The 25,404-nt window shown below is 40.0% G+C and overlaps 1 protein-coding gene across 1 annotated transcript in view; it reads right to left on the minus strand.

The window, feature by feature from the left end:
• ACBD6 (acyl-CoA binding domain containing 6) overlaps positions 1-23,953 on the minus strand; it is a 227,380-nt gene extending 203,427 nt beyond the window's left edge. The window contains exons 1-3 of the mRNA XM_036755421.1: positions 23,604-23,953; positions 17,104-17,168; positions 13,973-14,069 (exon numbers count right to left, since the gene is read on the minus strand). Coding sequence (XP_036611316.1) covers positions 13,973-14,069; positions 17,104-17,168; positions 23,604-23,828 — 387 coding nt within the window. The 5' untranslated portion in view covers positions 23,829-23,953. The remainder of the gene's footprint in view (positions 1-13,972; positions 14,070-17,103; positions 17,169-23,603) is intronic.
• Positions 23,954-25,404: the final 1,451 nt, after the last annotated feature.

Below are 25,404 nucleotides of genomic sequence, written 5' to 3' on the forward strand. Positions count from 1 at the left end.
TTCTATCTATAACTGAGAAGTCCCAAAACATGGAGCACAAAAACAAAAAGGGGAACGAGAATTGTTAAATTATCCAAGTACTGAAAATAACATTTTAAGGCACAAAAAAGAGATTGGGATTCATTGTTCATGAAACACAAGAATACAATTTAAAAACACTATTTAGTTTTCTTTTTAAATGTGTCTAATTTCTTAGTCATCTAATTAACTTCATTATTATTAGTAAATGGAACATAATTATAATCTTGGTAATCTAAATGAGATAATAAGCTTCCCCGAAAATACTTTAACTTACTCCTAGAGAACAGTTTAAGTCCTAAAAGACTTGAGTTTTATTTTTTAACCTCAAATAATATGTTCATTTGATTAAATTATTCCCTATAATCTCATACTTGGCAGTGTAAGAGTGATCATTGTTTATAACTGAGATAGTATATGTTGACACCTGCATTCATTCCTAAGACAGAATATTATGGTTAGAATTCTGAAATTAAAAGACCTTTTCCTTTTAGAAGACTTTTGTACATTTTATAGCTAACAAAAGCAATCCTTTTATGTTTTTCAAAAGACTAGAAAGTCTTCCCAAAGTTACTCTGGAATTGACTGCTTCAGAATATAAGGAAGGCAGAGGAGGGAAACATGAGAAAATACTGTTTCTTTGTTCCAGCAAAATTTCTAATTAACTAAATGGTTTTCCTAATAGTCACTTTCATCCAGTGAGAAAAGCAAAAAATAAATAATGCTCTGCTGCAAATAGTAGGAAATGCTACTACAAAGCTATCTGAAAAGAAATGTTTCATATTTCTTATCTACATCATAAAATCACCAAGCTAGATTAGGCTAAAAAAGGTAACAGTAAAGTTTGGGCTTTAACATGACTTTTTAATATGTAAAAGGACATGAGTCCTAGGAGAAAGTCCCAGTCATAAGCTGAATCTTCAGTCATAAAGCACTAAAAATCAAATGGATTTTTAGATGAATGATGTCATATACTTGGATATTCATATTATATTTCATATAAACTTCACCACTCAATTTTATGTATATAAAAATGTAGTATGACTAAGTGATACACACTAATACCTTTCTTTTGGTGAAATATACTAGACTGGAAATGGAATACTCGACAAATTACCTGAAAATAGGTAGTTTCAACGAGCAATACGCTAGAAAAACTAAGTTTGGTACAATGTAAACAATTTTTCTTTCCTGGAATGAAAAGTTACCACATTTGCAAGTATTTAGTTCATGTGAAATAGTACAGTGTTGTAGTACATTTGTTAAAATGGAAAAATTACAATCAAACCTTTTGGTAATTCTGACAGGATTAAAGTACTAATAATATGCTCCTAGAAAATGTACTGATTGACTTGTCTAAATAAATGTCATCTCTAAGTCAATGAAAAGTTACAGACTGCTAAAGGGATATACCAAGTTTGCTTCTAAATAGATGTCTTAAAATTTTTATTAAATAACAAGTTCAATCCAGAAGATTCCAGAAAAATATCCTAGAAGTTCAACATTGCTAATTAATATATTTAGGTGGTGGAATGGAATTTAGGTAATAGGATGAGTGCCACTCAGTATAAACAGATTCAATGGCTTGGGAATCAGAGGATCTATGCTCATACCTGCATCTGCCTCTTATTGCCAGGAGGATCTTAGAGAAATCACTTAACCACATTGGTCCTCAATCTCCCCACCTTAAAAAAGAAGAGATTCAGACACCTCTAAAGCCCACTGCATTGATTGTAGAGCTTATCATCCCTCTGATGCTTGGCCACAAATTCCTATTTTGGACTAAATTCAGAATTTAAATCTGTGTACACAAACAACCAATCAACCAAAATATATTTATTAAGATTTTACTATGTTCTAGGCTGTGCTTAAAAGGCATGAGTCATACAAATACAAAGAATAAAAAAATCGCTATTCACAGGGAGTTTAACTTCTAATGGAGGAGATAACAAATATTATGTATATGTAGTGTATGTATATGTGTGTGTATATACATATGCATGCATATATAAAGCGAATGGATGATGCAAATATATACAAATTAGTTCAATATAAGATGGTGTGAAAGGGGGCTTCCTGAGAAAGGCTTCTCGCAGAAGATGGTGTATGGACTTCATCTTGAAGTTGATGAGACAGAAATAAGGAGGGAGTACATTCTAAGCATGGAGGACAGCCAGAGCAGAAGCCCAGGAGCAGGAGATGGAGTTTCAAATGTTAAGGAACAGAGAGGCAGTCAGTTTGGCTCTATCAGAGAATGCAGAAGAGGTGGTGAATCCCAATGAGGCTTTCAAGGCAATTTGGAGCTCAATTGTGAAGGGAATGAAAAATTAATAGAAGAGTTTATATTCAATCATAGAGGCAATAATAATAAATTCATTAAGGGAGTCATATGGTCATATCTTTGCTTAAGGAAAACTACTTTGGCAGCACTGTGTTGGTGGGACTGGGATAGTGGGAGACTTGAGGCAAGGACACCAATTAGGAAGATGTTGCAATAATCTATGGGAGAAATGATAAAGGCCTGACCTAAGGTGGTGGTAGCTAGCTAAGTAAAGAGAAGGGATCAGATGAAGAGATGTTCTGATGGTTGAAATTCAAATTTAGATTTATCAACTATATGGGTTAAGAGTGAGGAGTAGAGGATAAGGCAAAGGTCACAAGCTTGGAAGACTAAAGAATGGACCTTTCACAGAAACAAAAGGTGTGGAAGAAGGGTCTGGAGAGAAAGATAATGAGTTGTTCTGCACATGGTAAATTTGAGATGCTTCTTGGATTGCATGTCTTGCAAATGTCCAACAGGCAAATGGTGATGTGGTACTGAAGCTCAGGAGAGAAAATGGGGCTGGGTGTATACATATGCACAAAGATATCCATGGGAACAGTCTCTCAAAAGGCCCAGGCCATCATAGCCCCAACAAGCTTGGAAGCCACTTTCTCTGCTATCTTCTCCCCCCTCATTAGCCTTGGCACCCCTTCTCTGGGGCAAAAGCGGCCTTCTTCGCAATACTCTCCACCATCAGTCCTTAGTTTTCTCATCTGTAAAATGGGGATAATAATGGCCCCTGCCAAAAGATGTTTATTAAGCTCCTACCTTGCGCTGAGTGATCTACTATATCTTGAGGGACACAGAGCATTTAGATTAGACACAGTGCCTGCACTCACGGAGTTCACAATCAAATACAGGGGTTCTTTACCCAGGGTCTATAAACTTGCTTTTTAAAAAAACATAACGATATATCAAATGGGAAATGAAGACGTCACCAAGAATACACCCCCAAGAATATAGAAAGAGACTAAAAGAAGGTCTAGGAAAGAACTTTGGAGAACAGCTACATTTGGGAGGCATGATATAGACAATGAGTCGAAAAAGGAGACCTTACAGCAGTCCAACAGGGAAAAGAATAAAGAAAGACTGGTGTCACAAAAATCTAGATAGAAGAGAACATCTAAAAGTAGACAGCTAAGTGTAAAACGTAGCAGATAGGATGAAGAATGAGAAAGACCTTCGGACTGGGCAGTGGAAATCACTGACACGGACAAAGCAGTTTCAGTTGAATCCTGAGGCTAGAAGCCAGAATGCAAAGGGTTAAGGAAAGAATGAGACAAGAAGTAGAAATGGTGAGTGGAGGTACCTTTTTCAAGGAGCTTGGCAGGAAAAGAGGGGAAAAACATAGGATATTAGCCTGAAGAGATTATAGGATCTTGTAAAGGTTTTTTTTTTGGGGGGGGGTTGCTTTTTAAAGAATAGGGGAGATTTGGGCATATCTGAAGGTGGTAGAGACAGAACTAGTAGATAGGGAAAGGTTGAATACTGAGAAAAGGAAGAGATCACTAAGGATGCAATCTGCTGGAGAACGTAGAGGAGCTGGCTTTGGCAAGGATAACGGCCACCTCTGTCAGAAACTGAGGAATAAGAGAATAAAAATGGGAGATGCAGTCAGGAAAGTTTGAATGAAGTGGCTGGGAGAAGAGAATGGCTTCAATTTTCTCAGTAAAGTAAGAGGCTAGGTCCTAAGCTGAGAGGGAGAGGTGAAGAGAAGTTCTAGGAGGCTTGAGGAAGGGAGAGAAAGCTTGGAATAGCTTCTGTAGGAAGTGAGACAGGGAATCTATTAGGGAAAAATAAAAGGACCGCTTTACTGCAGTGAAGGCCCCACTGAAGTTGAGTAACATGGCTTTGTTCCACACTATGAGATTCAGAAGCTCATTAGTAGAGCAAAGGAGGCAGATGGTAAGAAGAATCCAGGGCTTAGGTTGGGCAAGCCAATGACAGAGAAAAACAAGGAAGCAAGGAATTTGAGAGCAGAGGGCAGTGTAGAGCAGTGGTATCAAACTCAAATTAAAAACAAGGCCACAATCTATATGTAAGGATGCCTCCCTGCTGCATATAGACTTAGTCTTAAAATGTAATACTATGTTGTATTTTATTTTTACTTTCTTTACTATTTCCCAATTATATTTTAATCTGCTTCAGGCTGTGCTCAGGGGTGTTGTAAGCATGGCCTCAAGTGTTTAACACTGCTGGTGAAAAGCCAAATCAACAGGCATGTATTAAGCACCTACTATGTGCCAAACAAGTTAAAATGACTACTGGGTTGAGACTGGAGAAAAAGGAAAGTGAAGTCATAGAAGAAGTAATAAAATAAAAAACACTTATAAAACTTTTATTTCTTGAAATTTCTCAAAAATATTTTACTATTAGATATTTTAAGCATGTTTGAAAATGTGCTTAAAAACCATTAACTCCTAATCTGACATTGTTTCTACATGGAAAGACACAAAACCATTATTCTGCTTCCCAGCAGCTCTTCAGTTCACCTCGCCTGCCAGCCAGCTAGGTAGTCAAATACTGACCTCTAGAGCCCACCAAGCATCAAGACAAACTAACAACATACGAAAGCCAACAGTTTGCCATGCCTTGTTGTTCCCTAAACATAATTCTTATTTTAATTTATATTAATTGGCTTTCATGCTTTTATAGTTTATATGATAAAAGATGCCTATTAGATGATAAAAGACGGTTTTACTTCTTTTCTGTTCGTTTGGTATATTTCAAAGGCCCAATTCTGTGGTCAAATTTTTGTAACTTTAAAGTAACTTTAAAGATATCTTCTTGTATCAGGAATAGAGTACTGAATCCACTTAGCTCCCTCTGAACCTGTTCCAGGAATAATCATAAGCAACTGCAGGAATACAGAAATTGCATATGCAGGATCCAGGCTATGTAGGTCTTGGACCTGAAAAATTACTCTGGAAAGTCTGCAAACATTACCAAGGAGAAAAATCTGACAAAAGTAAAGACAGGAGTAAACAGATTCAAAAATTTAAAAATGTGACTTTTGATAAAATGCATCATTTTGATGAATATTAGATCCCAAAAGGCAGAATTTTCACAAATACATATTCATTCCTTCAATAAATATTTAGTGAGTGTAGTCTATAAGCACTGCCCAGGCAATGCTGTAAGGAATACAACAATGTTTAAGATACAACTCATCTTTCAAGAGTTCATTATCTAGTAAGGATAAGACAAGTATAAAATAAATAAAATAAAGTTTTCGAAAATTACCAAATAAAATTTTTGAAAAATTACCAAAAATTACCAAATAGTATAAATAATAGTAATAACAACAGCTGACATAGATGGCATTTTAAGGTTTGAAAAAGTGCTTTTCTAATTATCGATACCCTTTCAAAAACACCTATGAGGTAGGTACTAGAGATACCATGCCCATTTTACACATAAGGAAACAGACTCAATGAAGTTCAATGCCCCTTGCCCATGGTCATAAAGCTGGTAACTTCTGGAGACAGGATTCAAAACCACATTTTTTCCTGGTTACAAATTCAACGTCCTTTCCACTAAAGCAAAATATCTCATTAAAAGCTTAGGAGTTGGGGGCAGCTAGGTGGCACAGTGAGTAGAGCACCGGCCCTGGAGTCAGGAGGACCTGAGTTCAAATCCAGCCTCAGACATTTGACACACTTACTAGCTGTGTGACCTTGGGCAAGTCACTTAACCCCAACTGCCCTGCCGTCGCCCCTCCAAAAACAAAACAAACAAACAAAAAAAGCTTAGGAGGTGGAAAGAACAATTAATTAAATAAGAGAAATAAGGGAGCTCTTTCTCCCCAAAACGTAAGCGGAGGTATGGAAATACGGTCAACAGTTGTAGGCGTATCATCTGGGAACTAGGTTCTTTTTTGAAGGAGTGAGAGGTAAGCTTGAAAATGTAGGTTGAGGCCGAGTTACACGAGCTCTGAATGCTAACTAAGAAGCAAGTCTTTGTTAACAGGCAATGGGGATTTGTGAAGGTTTTTAAGGGAGAAAGTAACACGACTAAAGCAGCACTTTAGTAAGACTGATCTGACGGCAGTATGCAAGACAGACAATCACTGAGAAAGATGACCGTCACTCAACAGTGAAGATTCAAGTTAGCGGAAAACTGAGCAGGACAGCTTTAGTTTTTCAGTCATCAAAATGAGATACAGGCTACTCTATGCTGTACCAACACAAGCAATAACACACTCAGAAAGAGCAGAGAAAACCGAATTCAGATTATACAGATTGTTTTTAAGAACTATAATTAACTTTAAGGAATTCAGTTTTTAGATAGCAAATAATTCTCTCTAGTCACCTATTAAGCTGTGCTGAACATAACAACGCTATTTTGCACAACAGGAAGACAAGCAGTTTGAGCTGTTTTTCTAGTAAAGATAGTGATTTGTACTGATAAGTCTACACTCCAACTCCTTAAATTTTCACCAAAAAAAAAAAGACATTATTCATATGTTTTGAAGTACATGTTGAAAATATGGCCTAAAAGTTTAACATCTAATCTGACAGTTATCTTGACCAGTCGTTTGCTATAAGAGGCACAGTCTGTGGCCATGAATAAATACAGCTGATCTATACAGGGATCACAATGGTAACTCTGGCCTCACTGGGAATGCTCTAATCCAGCGGTGTCAAATTCAAACAGAAAAACAGTAACTGTCAAAACAGTTTGGTACTGGATAAGAAATAAGAATTGTTGTTAATGATATGGTCAATTATACTCATAGTTTTTCTAGTACTGAACTAGCCCTGCACTGATTATAAGTCTTATAGCTAATATTTTACTATTTTTTGAATGGACATACATGCTGTGATCAATAATTTATAAATTCATGCAAAAGAGTCACTCACTGAATGTGGAACACTAATGTACTTTCTCAATTCATATATTTTCTCAATCTCTGGATACTAATAGTGTAATTACTATCATGTCAGTCATCTAAAAAAGTGACACTAATAAATGATCCTTATATTCAAAAAGATTGGGAACTGCTTGGCTTGTCCAGCTCTCTCATTCTATAGGTCAGAAAATTCAAATCGAGAGAGGTTGACCTTCCCAAGGCTACCCAGAGACTGTCATATAGAGGCAGCTGGTAGCCCAGTAGGCAAGAGTGTTGGGCCTATAGTCAGGAAGACCTGAGTTCAAATCCAGCCTCAGACGTTTACTAGTTGTGTGACCCTGGGCAAGTTGCTTAACTTCTATATGCCTCAGTTTCCTCAAATGTAAAATGAGGATAATAATAGTATATCTACCTTGAAGGGTTGCTGTGAGGACCAAATGAGATAATCTTTTTAAAAGCACTTAGCACAGTGTCTGTAACACAGTAGGAGCGATATAAATGCTTACTTCTTTCCCTCCCCTTCTTTTCTCTTCTCTCCCCTTCTCTTCCAACGTAATATTAAGTAGAAAGCAGAGCCTGGGCTCAAATACCAGTCCCCAAGACTCCAGATTCAGGGATCTTTCCACTATATCACACTGCCTTTAAGACTGAATTTTAGAAATAAGCAAAACAGCTTTATTACTCCTTAAAATATCAATTCCAAAACTCATAAAAACCTTTGGGATAAATATGCGTATGAATTTATCTGCTTTTTCACTCACTCAGTTCTTAGGGTTCAAGAGCAAAAGGGATATGGCCTTTTATACACCTATATATATAGATGAATGGGTTCACAATTTGCTGGAAACACTTTTATTGTAGCCAAGAAGTAGAAATAAAATTGATGTCCATCAACTAGTATTGTGAATTAACTGTGGCAAACAACTGCAATGGAATATTAATACATCATAAGAACTGTAGCACGTTAGTGGAATGGAATATAAGATATGATGAACAAGAAATTCATAGAAGCTGGGAAGGACTATATAAACTGATGCAAAGCAAAACGAGCAGAACCAATAAATCAATTTACACAATGACAACGATGTAAAGGGAAACAACTCTGAAAGACTATATTATATTATATTATTATATTTGAAAGATTATCGAATTCTGATCAATATATTGAGCCATCATAATTCCAGAAGACTGATGAAGCACGCCACCCAGCCCTTGGCAGAGAAGTGACAGGCTAGAGGTATGGATTAAGACCTATCTTTTCAGACATGGTCGCTGTTTTGAACTGTTCCACCTGACTGTACTTATTTACTACAAGGAAGGCACTACGGAAGGGAAGGAAGCTGATATGTAGGGATAGAGATGTGGAAAAAAAGAGGATCAATAAAATGTAAAAAGTACAAAGAATAAAAAAAATTCAGAAGAGGCCACGAGCCAAGGCAATTTTATAATGATCTTGTTAAACTTAATATACTTTTTCAAAAATTATACGTAACAAAGGTCTGTGGTTTCATATATTTTTTGTTCTCTATAAACTGAAATATAAAGTTTCCTAAATTCCATGTAACTTTCCATTTCAAAGACCAAGGTAAATCAACCCTACTCTCAGTTCCCTGTGAATATAAAGTTATTACCTGTTACAGTGTTGTCACCTATTACCCACCTACAACAGAATCACTGGCTAGAGAAAATTAGGCCTAGCAAGGTAAGGCAGGAAAAGATACTAAATGGACATGCTGAAGATCCTAAATACAAAAGCGTTTTGGGTTTTTAGAGGGGGGATGGGGTTGTTGTTTTTAACTAAGACGGACAACAAGGCAGAAGCCTGACATTGCCTATTTTTTGCCAAAACGTATTTGATCCACAGTTTTCCAATCACTAAAATGAACTTAGCTCCCTCTTGTGGCTACTATAGAACATATTTGGTATGTGGAGAAAAATCTGGAAGAAAATGAAGGGTCAAAAGCAATTCTTAGAGCCATCTTTACATATCAATTAACCAATTAACATTTATCCAGTTCCTATGGCATACTAGGCGCTGTGCTAAGTGCTTCACAAATATTATCTCATTTGATCCTCACAATAATCCTGAGAGGCAGGTGATGCTATTTATTCCCATTTTACAGATGAGGAAACCGAGGGAGAAGGTTAAGTGACTTTCCCAGGGCCACAGTTAGTGTCTGAGGCCATAACTGAACTGGAGTCTTACTGACCCCAGGCCCAGTGCTCTCTCTACAGCTGCTTCTAGTCAAGAAAATCAAATTTCTGCCCTGGCCACCTTAATTCAGGTTTTCATCACCTCCTGCCTCAATTGTTGCAAGTCTCCTAATTGGCCTCCCTACTTCAAGTCTGTCATCACTCCAGTCGATCCTACACACTTGCAAAGTAAGTTTCCTTAAGCCTAGATATGACTATGTGCCTCACCTACTCTACTGATTCCAAGGCTTCCTATTGCCTCCCCTTTGTTTAGTTTTTAAAGCCTTCTATAATGGAGCCCTAACCTATCTTTTTACAGGGTCCGGCACAGGGGTGGAGAACCTGTGGCCTTCTAGGTCCTTAGGTGCGGCCTTTTGGCTGAGTTTAAGTTTTATGGAACAAATCCTTTTATTAGGGGGATTTGTTCTGTGAAGTTTGAATTCAGTCAAAGGGCCACACTTGAGGCCCTAGAGGATCACATGTGGCTTCGAGGCCGCAGGTTCCCCACTCCTGGACTCTGGCACATAGGTAAGCACTTAAATGCTTCTGGTCTGAATGCTGACTTTTTCCAGCCTCAATGGGCATTACTCCCACTCTGGCACTTTTTGATCTGGCCAAACTGGCCTTTCTGTTCCTCAAAAAGGGCACCATTTCCTGTTTCCATGGCTCTGTACTGGCCATCCCACATGCCTGCAATCTGCCCCTCTTATTTCCAGCTGACAGATTACCTCCCTGCCTTTGAGTGGCATATTCTGCATGAAGCCTTTCTAGATCCTGACTACTTGTGCTCACCTTCTCAAAATACTCTGTATTAATACTACTTTGTATAGGCTTGCATTTATTAATTTATATTTATGCTATATATGTTTAATATAACCTTGTTATCTTCTCCACTGGAACATGAACTCCTTCCAAGTAGGGATGGTCTCATACTTAGTCCCTGTACTCTCGGTGTCTTACTTAGCACAATGACTGGAATATAGCAAGCACCTTAATAAATATTTGTGGGTGACAAGACTGAAATACCTCAGAAAAGGAACAAATATTCTCACTCTACATTTGGCTAAACACTAATCTGTAATCTATTTCACTTAATGAGAGCTAAATGTTCATTTAAATTACTAATATATGCAAAAAAGACATTATTAAGCTTCATTCAGTGAGACCTGGAAATAGACCATTTGTGCCACAATCAGGCACAAGATTAAATAGAGATTAAATAAGAATTGTGACATGGTCAGTCACTCTAATTGTAAAATACTTAAAAAGGGAGACTTATGAGAAAAGCAATATGGAACATCGCAAGATCTCTTTAAAGAGAACTATTAAAAGTTATGAAAACATAAGTATACATGCTATATGTATTTTTTCTGGCAATTATCATTGCAAACATAACAAACTGAAATAGCTAACTAGCTTATCAGATTGGAAAATGTCCTCTTTTAGCCCTATTATTAATTTTTTAAGACACAAAACATTTTTCCCATAGAAAATAATAGTTTAAAATTTTCTATATTTTGTAATCCTATGGTTTTGTTTTGCACATGAATAATCTTCCAGGCAGCAGGCAGCCTTAGATGCAAAGCACCCCCTTAAAACCAAGGCTACAAGGTTCAGAATATTCTCTCTTCAGATAATCTGGATATAGCTGTTGTCACAGGTGACCATTCCTCGTTTACTCCTCATTTATTTTGGTTGTGTTTTGCTATATTATAAATAGTAAATTCCAAAGTTTAGATGTCAAGAGATTTTAAAAACACATTTCCAAAACCTGTACTCATTTTCATAAGAATTCAAAGGCCACTGTATTTAAATATGTATCTAGATAGAAGATCAGGGATTCCATATTTTAGATTGCAAACTCTTAGAGGGCAAGGATTATACTATTTCAATAACTGCCCAGTGGAGAACAGGTGGATATTTCATGAATGCTTCTGATAATATTTTTTTAAAACCAAAAACTACATGAGGATGTTCAAATAATAACTGACATCCATAAATAGAATTTTTTAAAGCCTGTAAAGTATTTTACATATATTATCTAATTTGAGCAACTAAAACCTGTGAAGTAAAAGAATACAAATATTATTTTCCTCCATTTTTCCGATGAGGAAACTGAGAATCATAAAGTTTACATAGTTTACGAAACTGGTTAAATATAGAGGCAGCTAAGTGGAATGGTAGACAGTGTTGGACTTGGAATCAGCAAGACTGAGTTCTAATCTAACTTTAGACACTTGCTAGCTGTGTGACCCTGGGCAACTCACTGAGCCTCTCCCAGCCTTGGTTTCCTTCCCCTATAAAACAGGGTAAGAGCACCTACCTTACAAAACTGTACTGAGGATCAAATGAGATAACACATGTAAAGCACTTTCAAACCTTAAAGTGCTACAGAAATGTCCCAATTGGTACAAATACTGAGCTTTATATGAAATGGTCCAATGTGCGTTATTTGACGTTGCAATTATGTAAAAATGGTAAGCAGGTGCAGCCCAATGGAAATATGCAGCAGGACTTCAAGTACTGAGACCACTTCATGGATTTATTATTCCTACTCATGAGGACCTAACTAGATAAAGGGTTTACTGTGTGCACAGGGGACACAAAAAAGGCAAAAATGTGGTCCCTGCCCTCAAGGAACTCACAGTCTAAGAAGGGAGATAATACCCAAAAAATCGTGTACATATAAGACATGTAAGTACATATAACACAGTAGAAAGGGAAGGTAAACTGAGAGAGAAGACACTAGCAATAGGTAGGACTAGGAAAGGTCTCTTAAGGAAAATGGGATGTGGGTTGAATCTTAAAGGAAACAGGAGAGAGAGCATACCAGGGATGGGGGTCAAACTAGTGAAAAAGCATAGGGTCCACAGATGGAATGTCTAAAAAGGTATTAACAGAAAGATAGGAGGGGGCTAGGTTACAAAGAACTTCCAGTGCCAAACAAACCATTTCATATTTGATCCTGGAGGCAACAGGGAGCCACTAGAGCTTACTGAGTAAGATGTGATGTGTCCTCTAGAAAAATCAGTTTGACAGTTGAGTACAGAATAGATTGGAGAAAGTACATCTTTGTGGCAGCAAGATCAACCAAAAGCCTATGGCAATAGAGAGAAGGGCAGCAGCAGGGTGGCGGCTTATGGGAGTGAAGAGGAGACATATACAAGAGATTGTACGAAGGAAGAACAAATGAAGAGTTTGAGATGATACTTCTATTGTCTGAAGGAACGGGGGCAATGGTGGTGGCATCAACAGTAATCATAAGGTTTAGAGGAGGAGTGCATTTGGTGGGAAAGAGAATGACTTCCATTTTGGATGTGCTGAGTTTTAGATATCTGCTGTTTTTGTTGTTGTGTCAATCAGTTTTTATCTGACTCTTCATGACCCCATCTGGGGTTTTCGTGTCAAAGATACTGGAATGACCTGCCACTTCCATCTCCAAGCAAACAGTGACTTGCCCAGGGTCAAACATCTAGTAAGTGTTTGAGGTAAGGTTCTTGAATTCAGATCTTCCTGACTCCAGGCTTGGTGCTCTATCCACTGCACCACCTAGCAGCCCCTTTTAGATATCTACAGGACATCAATTCAAGATGTCCAAGAGACAGTTGATGATGCAAGTCTAGAGCTCAAGAGAGAGGTTAGGGTTGGATAAATAAATCTGAGAATAATTTGCATAGAGATGACAACTGAATCCATGGGAGATGATGAGATCGCTAAGCAAAATAGTGTAGAGGGAGGAGACAAAGCCTTTTGAGACATCTACACTTAATGGGCATGCCTTGGAGGTAGTTATAGCAAGAACTAAGAAAGATCGGTCTGACAGGTAGAAGGAATATCAGGTCAGAGTGGTTTCAAAAAACCTAGAAAAGCAAGCATATCCAAAATCAATAGTGTCAAAAATTGCAGGGTTTTTTTTTTATTTTAAATCTAAAAATCAATGGAATTTGACTTAAGTGTGAGAATTCTTAGGCCAATAGCTGTTATCATGTTGTTTTTTCCCATGTGGCCCACAGAAAATTACAGTATCAGACTATAGTTACGTTAATATTTAAGTATAGTTCAATTTTTAAGTAATTTTACAACTAATTCAGGAAAAGAACTTATAATATGACATTACCCTGACTTTTATATTTCCCTCAGAAAAATACTGACTACATTAACTGTGTATTCAGTAAAATTTCAGAATATATGTCATTCATTACCTCCACAAAAGCTCTACTCCCATTCCTGATTACGGTAAAAAGGTGACCCTAAATTTTCTCAAAGGCTAAGCCAATGGAGTATAAGCTCTGGAAGTTCTGCAAGGTCTGGAGGATGAGAAAAGCTTCACATATAGGTTTAGTGACAGGTTCTCTGTCTTTTTGTCCAAGGACCATCTATGCTAAATTTAAACCAGTTTCACCACAAGATAATAAATATTTAGCCATGGCAACTCTTTGAGACCATGTGAGTTATAATATTATTACACACACACACACACACACACACACACACACACACACGTATGTATGAAGGGAATACCCACATCAACAAAATTACAGATGCTTAAACTGTTAAACAGTATCTGTTCTCTGAGTCTTATTTACCTGAGGATTCCAGTTTGGATCCAACTTTTTAACCACTGCAATATATTCCTGCATTGCTTGGCTAGGACTTGAATCTCCAAGTGCCTTCCATGCTTCCCTAAAACAGAGAAAAAATATCCAGAATGACCTGCTGTGGTGTTTCTCAAACTTTTTATTTATATTCTTATATTCTTAACATTTATGAGGACTCCCCACAAACAGTGTTTCTGACCATCAATATTTACCATATTGAACATTAAAATATCTTGGTATTTACGAAAACAGTTTTGATCTCACAGACCTCCTGAAAGGTTCTCAAGCTCTCCAACCACTCCCAGATCCCACTTTGAGAACCACTGACCTACAGAAAAACTAGTGAAATGACCCATAGTGATCTCAAAGTTTTGGAATTACAGGAGTAATTCAGACCATTACTTTTCAGACTGACTTTGAAACACATCCACTTAACTATACATAAACAGCCTTCTCTTGTCCCTACCTACACTTTAGTTCAAACAAGCCATCAGATAAACAAATGCAACTGAACAAACTTAACAAAAAAAATTAGTTATGTTGTAAATTAATTTCTAAGTCGTCTGCTTGACATCTGGAACCTTCCCCTTTTTTAAACAAAAAAGGTTCTATTTTTTTTCCACAATCCTCAGTGGTTAGATTTCCAGGCCAGCATACATAATGGTCCAACATCTGACTATGAGGTCCTACAACTCTGAATTAGGCACACTGGAGAGAACAGGGAAGGGTTCAGGAGATATTCATGTCATATATAATTACTACTCTAACCTTTGGTATATTCAGAGAATCTTAGAGTTGGAAAGTACCCCAAAAGTCACTTAATCCAACCCACATCTAAAAGATAATTCTCTTCTAACAAAACCTACAAGTGGTCTGGAAAAGTTCATACCACTTCAGGGTTTTTCCTTAGATCAAGCCTATGTTTGCCTCTTTGCAACTGGCCACTCATTACACCTAGTTCTACCCTCTGGAAAAAACTCAAGACAGCTATCAAGTCTTCCAGACTATGTATCTCTAAGTCCTTCAACCTACCCACATGGGGAATGATTTCAAGACTCTTCACTATATTGCTTATTTTCTTTTGGGAGGGCTATCTCCCAGTCCTCCTGATTTATATCTTGCAGCTAGACCCAGATGGTTCTGGAAGAGAAAGTGAGTCTGGTGACCTTGCACAGCCCTGCCTCACTGAAATCCAATTCTCTTGCAAGTCATGGCATCATCTCCCTGATGTCACCGTCCTCTTCCAGAACGAAGGAAAAACAGCTTTCTTTTTGGTTTTTGTTTTTTTTTGAGGGGGAAAGACAGGGCAATTGGGGTTAAGTGATTTGCCCAAGGTCACACAGCTAGTAAATGTGTCAAGTGTCTAAGGTCGCATTTGAACCCAGGTCCTCCTGACTCCAGAGCCGGTGCTCTACTAACTGCACCACCTAGCTGCCCCCAACAGCTTTCTTTTAAACAATCCTCAACTTATCAATGTCCTTCCTAAAATTTGGTGCCTAGAACTGAACACAATATTTCCAGATATGGTCTGACCAAAACACAGTGGGACCACGACCTCTAAACTCCTAGATGCTCTGCCTCTTTTAATGCAGCCTCAGAATGCATTAGCTTTCTTAGTTACTGTATCACATTAATGACATATTAATTCTATGTCTAAGACCTCTAACATCTTAGAGTTGAGCCCAAAGAACAAAATGTTTGAGTTAAAGAAGAAACAAGATGAGGGAAGAGAGGAGATTAAATCTCAAACCACTCTTCTCTCCAGCTGTAATGAATTTTCTGAGAGTTTCTGGATAATTAATAACCAAGTTATTAATTAGACTAGTAGATAATCAATAAATTGAGGTAAATGGTTCCTCTTGGCAACCAAAAGGCAACCCCATGCAGAACACGGAATGCTAAAAAGCCATTGGAAAGGCGGGATGTCCCTGAGGGTAGAAATCAACTCTGATTGGTTTATATTAATGAGGAGGTAGGCAAAAAGTCTTCAGCAGCTCCTGCTGAGAATATGACCTGATCATAAGACTCAGCCACCTCCAGCAATATGGACAAAAGAATCCATCTCTACCCAAACAACTCTGGTTGGTTTTCCCCTTCTTAAGCTGGGTCACCCTAAATTTTAATGGAAGGTTCTAAGGACAGAGGCTTATCTCCTAAGTGCAAGCACTTGCCTAGACTGGTTTCTGTTTGTAAGATCTTCTAGTTAGGTGGGGTCCCACCCAAGATCTAGAAGCCTATACTCAGAGGATTTGGGCAATCTCATCTACTGGCCAGGTCCTTCAGAGACTGGCTGAATAACCTACAGGGGCTGGTTTCTGAGGGAGGAAGAAGGAAGGGAAAACCTTAATCGTAATTTAATAGTTGGTTATTAATATGAGAAAAAAGTCATTTCTCTCACATCCCACTACTAGTAAGAAAAATGAGAAAACAATAATTACCACATAAGGTAAACTGTACGACACAAAGTTGTGTGTATTTATGTATGTGCATACAGTACGACAAGAGCTAAGGAGGAAAAGATACTTAGAAGTGTCTGTTGGTACTCCAAAGAAAGGCTATTCATTACAGAGACTATGGAACTGGAGGAGTGTGGAGCCTGTGGAGACAGAAATAGGCTAAGTCCTGGGGGCAGTGAAAAGATGATGACAGTCTGTTTACTACCAACAAGATCACTAGTAGCAGGGTATGAGTAGAGGGAAAGTAGCCAAAAAGATTTACTTTCCCTTCTTTCTTTCTTCCTTTTGCTCCTCCTGCTACTGAAGTCTCTATCCTACCTGACACTACGACAAGATAAGAAAGGGATAGGAGAGGGAACATCCTAAGCAGTAGTCGGAGGCAGGGAACACCAGTGTTTGTGACCCACCCCCCAGCTGAGGCCAAGGAGAACATTCCTATGTGAGGCACAGTAAATCAAAGACTGGCTATCTACCAAACTCACAGTACATAAGAACCTTAGATAAAAGCCGATTCTTTTAATCTCTCTACAAACTGTTTGAATGTCATTAGACCTGAGAGAGATTAATCTAAGAATAATACTCTAATCTGCTCATTACTTAATTCCTATAGACCTAAAATATTTTTAACAAGATCAAACAGAAATTCCAAGAATTCTGTCTTACCATTTCTGTTTCCCCTCAAAATCAAAGAAGCTTGGTTTAGGTGTATTACAATTTCCAACTTTGACCTAGAGGAAAAAAAAATCAATAACTTATTTAAATACCTGAGAAATATTTTTCTTACTGGAAATGAATTATATGTATTTAACTACTATGATTATGAAAATACCTGTTGTAATATAAAAATTAAGTATTATTTCTAAAAGAAATAATCCTTAAAAATCTTTAAATGCAGAATATTTTTACTCTTTATAATTAAGTACAACACTACTACTATTAACATATAGGATAAATTCCAATGATAGACTTCTTTGTAGAAATCTCAATAACTAAATGTAGAAATAACATGAAATAATAGGAGCTATTATAACCAAAAAAATTAAAATCTAAAACAACTTCAAATGTACCAGAGAACATAAAATATGTGTCTGAGAATCTTGGGATTTAAGGTAAGACAAGAATAGGGCTACTATAAGGGTAAGGGAGGTATGAGCTAAAAAAAAAGAGGGGGAGGAAGGGGGACAGGATGTAAGCCTGAAAAGGATCTGGGTCCCAGAATCTGTTGTAGTAAAGGACACTAAGTCCTGCATTTAGAATGAAAAAACCTGGGCTTGAGTTTTCCACCTGTGTGGACTTGTAGTAGCATCATTCCTCCAGGACTCAAACCCCTCAAAAAAAAAAAAATAAAAGTTATTGTAAGGAAAGCACTTTGTTATACTTTTGTTAAAAAGTATAATGATTGCTATTACCACTTCCTACTCAAGGATCCCTGATTTTGTCAATGCCAGTGTCCCCCCATTAAAGCAGGGCACAGCCCCTTCAAACCTAAGTAGAATTTTTGCCAGTCACTGTGCCCTCAAAATTCATCACCCTGGAGGAAACCTGGTGAGGAGCCTCCCAAACTTAGCTATGCTGGTCCTCCATCACTTGGCCAGTACTGTACTTAAAACATCTCCAGCTGGGCAAGCCTGCAAGAGCATGAACTTTACTAGCATTCTAAAACTTGGGTTTCAAAAACCCAAGATTACCTCTAGTCAAAGTAAGAGTTTAGTGGAGGCAACTATTATTATTATTGACTTTAACTCTTATAGCCATTGACTTTTTAGGAGTAAACTTTTCAAAGCAGGAGAGTACAGTTTAAAGTTCAATTTATTAAAACTTATGGTACTATTTTTATTAGCATGTAAAATCCTTGTCATCATCTTATTTTATATGGTTTTTAATGAAGAGATTTGAGGATACCTCTATCTCTAAACCCAGTAGTCAATGAAAAAGTAATGTTAATGAGCAAGTGAGTGTGTTTCCTTTCAGAAATATGGCCTTCATTTTTAAAACTACAGTATTAGAAGCCTCAGAAAGCTAAAGGAGTTAGCAAGTCATGATGCTTCGGAACATGGTGACTTTTTCCAGAGGATCTGTATCTGAGAAGTCTATCTCCTGAACAGGCTTAGAGAGTTGAGTAAACCAGCTTACCAGGGTATTTATGTATCTATTACATATGTTGTCATATATATCTTACGTAGGTGTGCACGACACTTTACGTGTTATCTCATCTGATTCTTACACCCTGTGAAAGAGGAACTGTTATCCCATTTACACTTGAGAAAACAGACATAGATAGGTCACATGACTTGCCCAAGGTCTCTAGTATCTGAAGAGTCAAACTCAAGTCTTCCTGCGTACAAGTCCAACACTATCCACTGAGCTATACTATGTGGCTTGCTAATTTCTATTCTGACAGATGCCAGGGAATCAACTTCCCAGAAGTTCACAGGATCACAGGAGCATAGATTAAGAGTTAGAAGGGACCTCAGAAGCCCACTAGTCCAACTCCCTCACTTCACAGATGGGAAACTAAGTCGCAGAGACGTTCAGTGTCTCAAGGTCACATAAGTAACATGTCTGAGATTTAAACTAAGCTCCAAACCCAGAGCTCTTTGCGCTGGAAAACAATGCTTCCTAAACAAAGTGGTTTAAACAAAATAAAGACACTTTTACGTGTACTAATTGTGAAAAAAATAAGTTTCACTCTATTTTGGCTGAACTCTTTTTAGTGACAGATTAGGAATAATTTCACAAAGTGACAATGAAAGTTTCCTCTGTCACCCAAGTGAGCTCTGCTTAAAGCAATGTCCAACTAAGTCATAATGAAACAAAGAATGAGGAAATATAACAACAAAAAAGACAAAATACATAGTTTTCAGTTATGACTTTGTAATAAAAGGTAACAAGGTTATTGTCCACATAGAGTTGGAAAGATGTGCTCAGTGTTTGGAAGGGGCCTCAGTGGCTAGATGAAAGACCCCCACTGGTACTGACAAGTAGTCATCCAGCCTCTGCTTAAAAACTGTTGAGAAAAGGGAAAATGTACCACTTCTCCCGGCAGCTGATTCCACTCGGGGACAAGTTGGTTAGGAATTTTCCTGTTATCAGACTAAATGTGGCTCTTTGGAATTTCCATACATTGCTCCTGAGTCTGTCCTCCAAGGCCATACAGAACAAATCAAATCCCTCTTCCAGATGTGGAAGCAAAACCTCTTTAGTAAAACTGAAATATTATAGAATATTTTTCTCTAATGCCTTTTCCAGACCCCTGGGAAAAAACTCCTTGGAAAGATAGTTAATAGGTGCAAGGCAAAAAGACATTTCTTAAGGAAATGGATTAAGGTGATAACCAAACTTAATTCTCCTCTTGTTCAAGTCATCTTCATGCCCATTTAAACAGAAGTGATTGGTTCTAGGTCCCAGCCTTTTCCATTAGGAAAGGACAAAGTTATTGATAAAAAAAAAAAGGAGGGGGGGTTCCTTTGTTTAATTCCAGGAGTGAGGGTAGTGATCTAGGCAGAATGGATAGAGAAAATTAGGGCCTATGGCCACCTTATCTGTAAATCTAAAATCCTATCATTGCATAGGATATCACTATATATGCTCTTCATATATGCAGAAAGGTCATATGCTTCTAGTGATTAATTTACAGACTTTGGAGTAAGTCCACACAAAACCCTAACAGAAATTCTTGAAATGACATGAAAACAATGAAATAGAGGAATGGGTGTTTTTTCCATTATGGGAATTAGAAGTCAAAGGACCTGGATTTGAATCCTGGCTCTGCTACCTGTGTGACTTAAGGCAAGTCATTCAACTTCAGCTCCCTTATCTGGAAAAATGAGGATTATACTACATGCTCTCTAGCGCCCCTTCCAGTCTGAAGTCCTCCGATCTTACAACAAGAAGACTGAGGTCTACTGGGTTAGTGACTTAGAAGGCATTGATGGTGTACTACTAAGTCAAACACTGGCAGCAACAGTGAAGACTTCTAAAGAGCAAGAAAAATACTTGTTAGGAGGCTACTTTGGTCTTTCTATCACTATTTAATTTTATAGAAAAGCAGCTATATTTACACTGTCCAGAATGACGTGTAGCTGCACCTGCTTCATTCCACCTTTTTTGGAAAAAAGGAGCAAATGACCAAAAAAACAAGGTACTGTCAGAGCCTCCTCCCCCTCCCCAACCCAAAGTTCTAGTTCAGTGCCACTCAATGCTGGGACTGGTCCTCATAAAAGCTGGTCTGTCTGCCTGCACCTACAGTTACATCTTCTGCATAGCACAATAGCTGATTTTCCAAGGAAAGATCTTAAGTCACCTAGAAAACACCCAGTGTACTTTGCTTAAGATAGAAAAGACATCAAATGAGGACATGGGTAAACAAATTGTAGTTTATGAATACAATGGAATATTACTCTGCTGTATAAAATGACAAATGTGAAGAATGCAGAAAAGCATGGAAAGATCTACATGAACTGATGTAGTGAAGCAAGCAGAGCCAAGAGAACAATATATAAAATTAACTTCAACAGTGTAAATGGAAAGAACCACCAAAAAGAGTCGAGTAGTAAAAGCTGCAAAATTATAAAGAACAAGCAAGACTCCAAAAAAAAGAGTTATGAGAACATATCCCCACCCCACCGCTTTACAGAAGTGGGAGGGCAACAAATATGATACATGGCACATATTTTCAGATTTTTTTTATGTACTTATAAGTTCTGTTGATTTTTTTCCTCTTCGTTTTCTTTTCTTTAAAAAATGTTATTTGTTTATAGCATAACTCAGGATGAGAGGATGCTGGGGAAAATTATAATGATATAAAAAAGACATTTTTCAAAAAGACAGAAAAGTATATTGTATGACCCAGTATGACATTTCTTTAAAGTTTAAGATAATTCAGGTTTTACTATAATTTAACTCCTGTATTTAACTTTTCATGTGCTCATCTTCTGTCTCTTCAGGTAGGCCTAGAAAGCAATTTGAGGGCAAGCACTATCCCAAGAACCTAATTAAGCGGGTACGTAATAAGACTGTTGACTGGCAGAAAAGATTCTCTTTCCTTCTGTCATTTAACTGAAGTCATGTGAAATGACTCACAATAGTAAACATTAACAAATCCAGATACCTCCAACATCATGGTATACTGGGAAGAACACTGAACTGGGCATTTGGCAACCTAAATTCTGACTATTATGGGTGAGTTTGGACAAATCACTTAACTTTTTGGGCCTCAATTTCCTCACTTCTCAAATGAAGGGTTTGAATTAAATTATCTCTAAGGTTTGTCCCATTTGGTGTGGCTTTCCGGCTGTTCCACAAATGAGACACTGTATCCTTTGGCTTCCAGCATTTTCTCTGGCAGTCCCCTATGCCTAGAATGCTCTCCCTCCTGGCTTCTCTGGCTTCCTTCAAGTCCCAACTAACATCCTACCTTCCACAGGAAGCCTTTCCCAGCCCCTCTTAATTCTAGTGCCTTTCCTGTTATTTCCTATTTATCCTGCATATAGCTTGTTTGTACTAATTTCCTTGTTGTCTCCCCCATTAGATGGTAAGCTCTTTGAGGGCAAGGTCTATCTCTTACCTCTTTGTGTATCCCCAGAGCTTATCGAAGTGCCTGGCACACAGTAGCTGCTTAATAAATGCTTAGTGATTGACTGTATTTCTCCCTCCCAGTGCCTCAGTTTCCTTTTCTGTAAATTGGGAAGACTGTATTAGATAATCTCAAATTCTCTTCCTGTTCTGAAATGTCTGATCCTAACAGGAAACAATCATTAGTCAAAAGAAAAGTGTAAGACTAGCAAGCACTGAAAAATACAACAAAAATAGTGTTAATCCTTTATTTGGTCCAACATTTTTCTTGTTTATTGCAATAGAACTATTGTCTCACAATCTCAAAGCTCTCCATTTACAATTACCACATTAACTATTCATGATACTCTCATCCAAGCAAGATCAAGGTAAAACTTTTATGATCACCCCTATGTTACAGAAGAAAAATTTGAGACTTGGAGAGCTTAAGTATTATACTTAAGGTCAGCTAGGTGGCAAAGTGGATAGTTGGAAGACCTGAGCCTTCCCCAGTCCCCCTTAAAGCTGGTGACTTCCCTTGGTCAATCGTCTCCAATTTATCCTGTCTCTAGTTCTGAAAGTACACAGTCCATTTGCAAGTTTGCCTCTCCTATTAGACTGTAGGCTCCTCGTGGGCAGGGGCTTTTGCCCCGCTTTGTATACCCAAAGCTTGGCCCAGTACCTAGCACAAAGCAAGTAGTTAATAAATGTTTAGTGAATTTACTAACAGGCAAAATCCTGCCTCAGGCACAGTGGACAGAAGTCTAGGCCTGGAGTTGTAAGACCTGAATTCAAATACTATGAGTTCACTTGGTAGCTGTGGGACTCTGGGCAAATCACTTAGCCTGTCTGCCACAACCTCCTCATACGCAAAACAGGGATAATAAACAGCACCTACCTCCCAGAATTGTTGTGAGGATGAATGAGATTATCATTATTAAGGGCTTAGCACAGTGCCTAGCACTTAATAAGTGCTATAAAAATGTTAGGTGTTGCTATTATTATTATTATATTTATTAATTATTATCACTAGCTGTGTGAACCTAGGCAAGTCACTTCACTTCAATTTACCTCAGTTTCCTCATCTGTAAACCAGACCTCCCAGGGTTGTTTTGAGGGTCAAATGAGATAATATTTGTAAAACACGTTTTGCAACCCTTCCAAAGTATTATACTATATAAAGGCTATTACTATTGGTCAGCTGACCATTGAAGGAGGGGGCACAATGGTCCAGGCTCCAACTGTTGTTGGAAGAAGTCAAGGTGGGGTATTATATACAGCTGGTGGATAGACAGATCAGGAGGTAGGTAAGTAAGCACACAGATCAAGAGATTGGTGGCAGGTTAACAGGTAGGTGGACAGGCAGGTGGAGAGACAGGGGGAGAGACAGGTAGACAGTGGATAGGTAGGTAGGCACCATATAGATATGTTAATGGTTAGGCAGACAGACATAGCAGTAGAGTGACGCAGAGACACGTGTGTGTACGTGTGTGTGTGCAGGGTTGCCCGCTGCTGGGGGTGGGGGCGTTCTCTCTCGCAGACCCTGACCTTGACCCTGTCCCTGACCCCCTCCTCCGGGGCTGGGCGCCGGCCCGGGCTCGTGACGTTACCTGCTTGTACCTGGCGTACAGGTAGAGGAGCTGCTCCCTGCTGGCCACCTGGACCAGGCCCTGCAGGTGAGCCGCCGCCTTCTCAAAGAGCTCCGCCAGGCTCTTGGTGGCCTCGCCGTCGGGGCCGGCCGGGGAGTCCCCCACGTCCCCAGACTCGTCCCCTGAGCTCAGCTCCCCGCCGCTGTCGCCGGTCGTGGCCCCCGGGACCGGGTAGGGGGAAGCCATGGCCCCCGGGCCCGCTCGGGACGGGCGCCCGGGTCGGCCCGCGGAGGGTCGGGTCCGCTCAGCCTCGGCTCCGGCTGCCGGCGCTGCCCCCGCGCTCGCTCCCCTCCCTCGGGACCCCGCTGTAACTGTACCCGGGGGCGCCCGAAGCGAAGCGGGGGCCAGGGGAGGCTGGTGTCCACCCCCGCTCGCTCCCCCACTGGCCCCGGCACCGTGCTTCCCGCTCCAGCCAGAAGGAAGTTAGCAAACCTCCCGGGTCCGATCTCTCCAACGGCGGGAGGAAGGGGCGGGGGCGAGGGGCGCGGAGGAAGCGGGGGCGCGCGCGAGAGCCGACGGGGACGAGCGCTCGTCGCGAACGCGCCCGGCCGGAGGGAGGGAGAGGGGGAGGGGTGAGAGCGACACGTGAGGGGAGAGAGCGCGAGGAGGCGCGGCACGGGAGCTGGGTTTGGACCTGCTCGGCGCCTGTAGCGGCGCCCCCGGGTGGGCTCGGCTCACTACCCTTCCCCGGGCGGGACCGAGATGGAGACCTCCCTCTCCAGAAGCGAGAGATGCCTGTAGTGGCGGGAGTGTAACGGGCGCGATTTTGGCCTCGCAGTTCGGGGCGCCCCAGCCCCGTCCCCTCCTCAGCGGATGGATGGAAACGAGGCTGGCTAGGTAGCGGTGCAGCGGCCTCAGTGGTGCCGGGGAAAACGCCTGATTGGGGAAGTAGGTTCCGCCTGCCTCCGCTGCCTCCTCGTGACCCCGCCCCCTGCAGCCGAGCACGTGGGCTGCGTCCCGGAGCTATCTCCCTCTGTAGCGTGTACCCACCTTCCTTCCTCCTTGCTGAGGGGCTCTGAAGGGTTCTATGACCCCCAGAACCCCTGCTGCCGCAGCCGTGGGAGGCGGGAAATTACCGTTGAGGCAGCTCTGATTGCCCCAAAGTGGTGTGGCGCCAGGCCCGAGGCCTCGTGGCCGCATCTTCCTCATTGGTGAAATGGGCGTGTTGAAGGAGGTGATGTTTCAATGTGTTCCAGCGCTTTGTGTCATTTATTGTCCCGTCCGCCTCCATTCCACCTTTTATACTATAAAGCTGTGCGATTCGACAAACAGGCGCTGTGCTAAGCGCGGGGATACAATAGGAGGCAACGGACCATCCCTGCCCTCGGGGAGCCCGCAAGCAAACAAGTGCATACAGACAAGCTGTATGCGGGATAAACGGGAAATGATGAAAAGCAGGCGTTGAGAGGGCAGCGCCAAGCTTCCCGTGGAATATTGTTGGGAAACAGCGTATCTTTACTCCTGGACCTCTTTCTTGGGCCATCTCGGCCTTCCTTTCACAAGCCTCGCTGGACTGTTCCCTTAATCACCCTCAGAATTTACTGAACAGGGGGAGGAACCTCCACTATGATCCTAACTGAACGGCAAGGGCCGCAGAACACGGGTTCTGTCTGCCCAGAGCTTCAAGCATCAGCCCAGGCACAAACTGTGTCCCTGCCCCTTGCGGACTGGCCCCGCTGAAGAATCTCACCGACAGGCCTGCCCCCAAGTGGTCCATTTTCAGTCATAGTAATTCAGGAAACCATCCACTAAGGCTTGGGTC

Source organism: Trichosurus vulpecula, chromosome 4 (genome assembly GCF_011100635.1).
Source record: "Trichosurus vulpecula isolate mTriVul1 chromosome 4, mTriVul1.pri, whole genome shotgun sequence".
In the NCBI taxonomy this organism is placed as follows: domain Eukaryota; kingdom Metazoa; phylum Chordata; class Mammalia; order Diprotodontia; family Phalangeridae; genus Trichosurus; species Trichosurus vulpecula.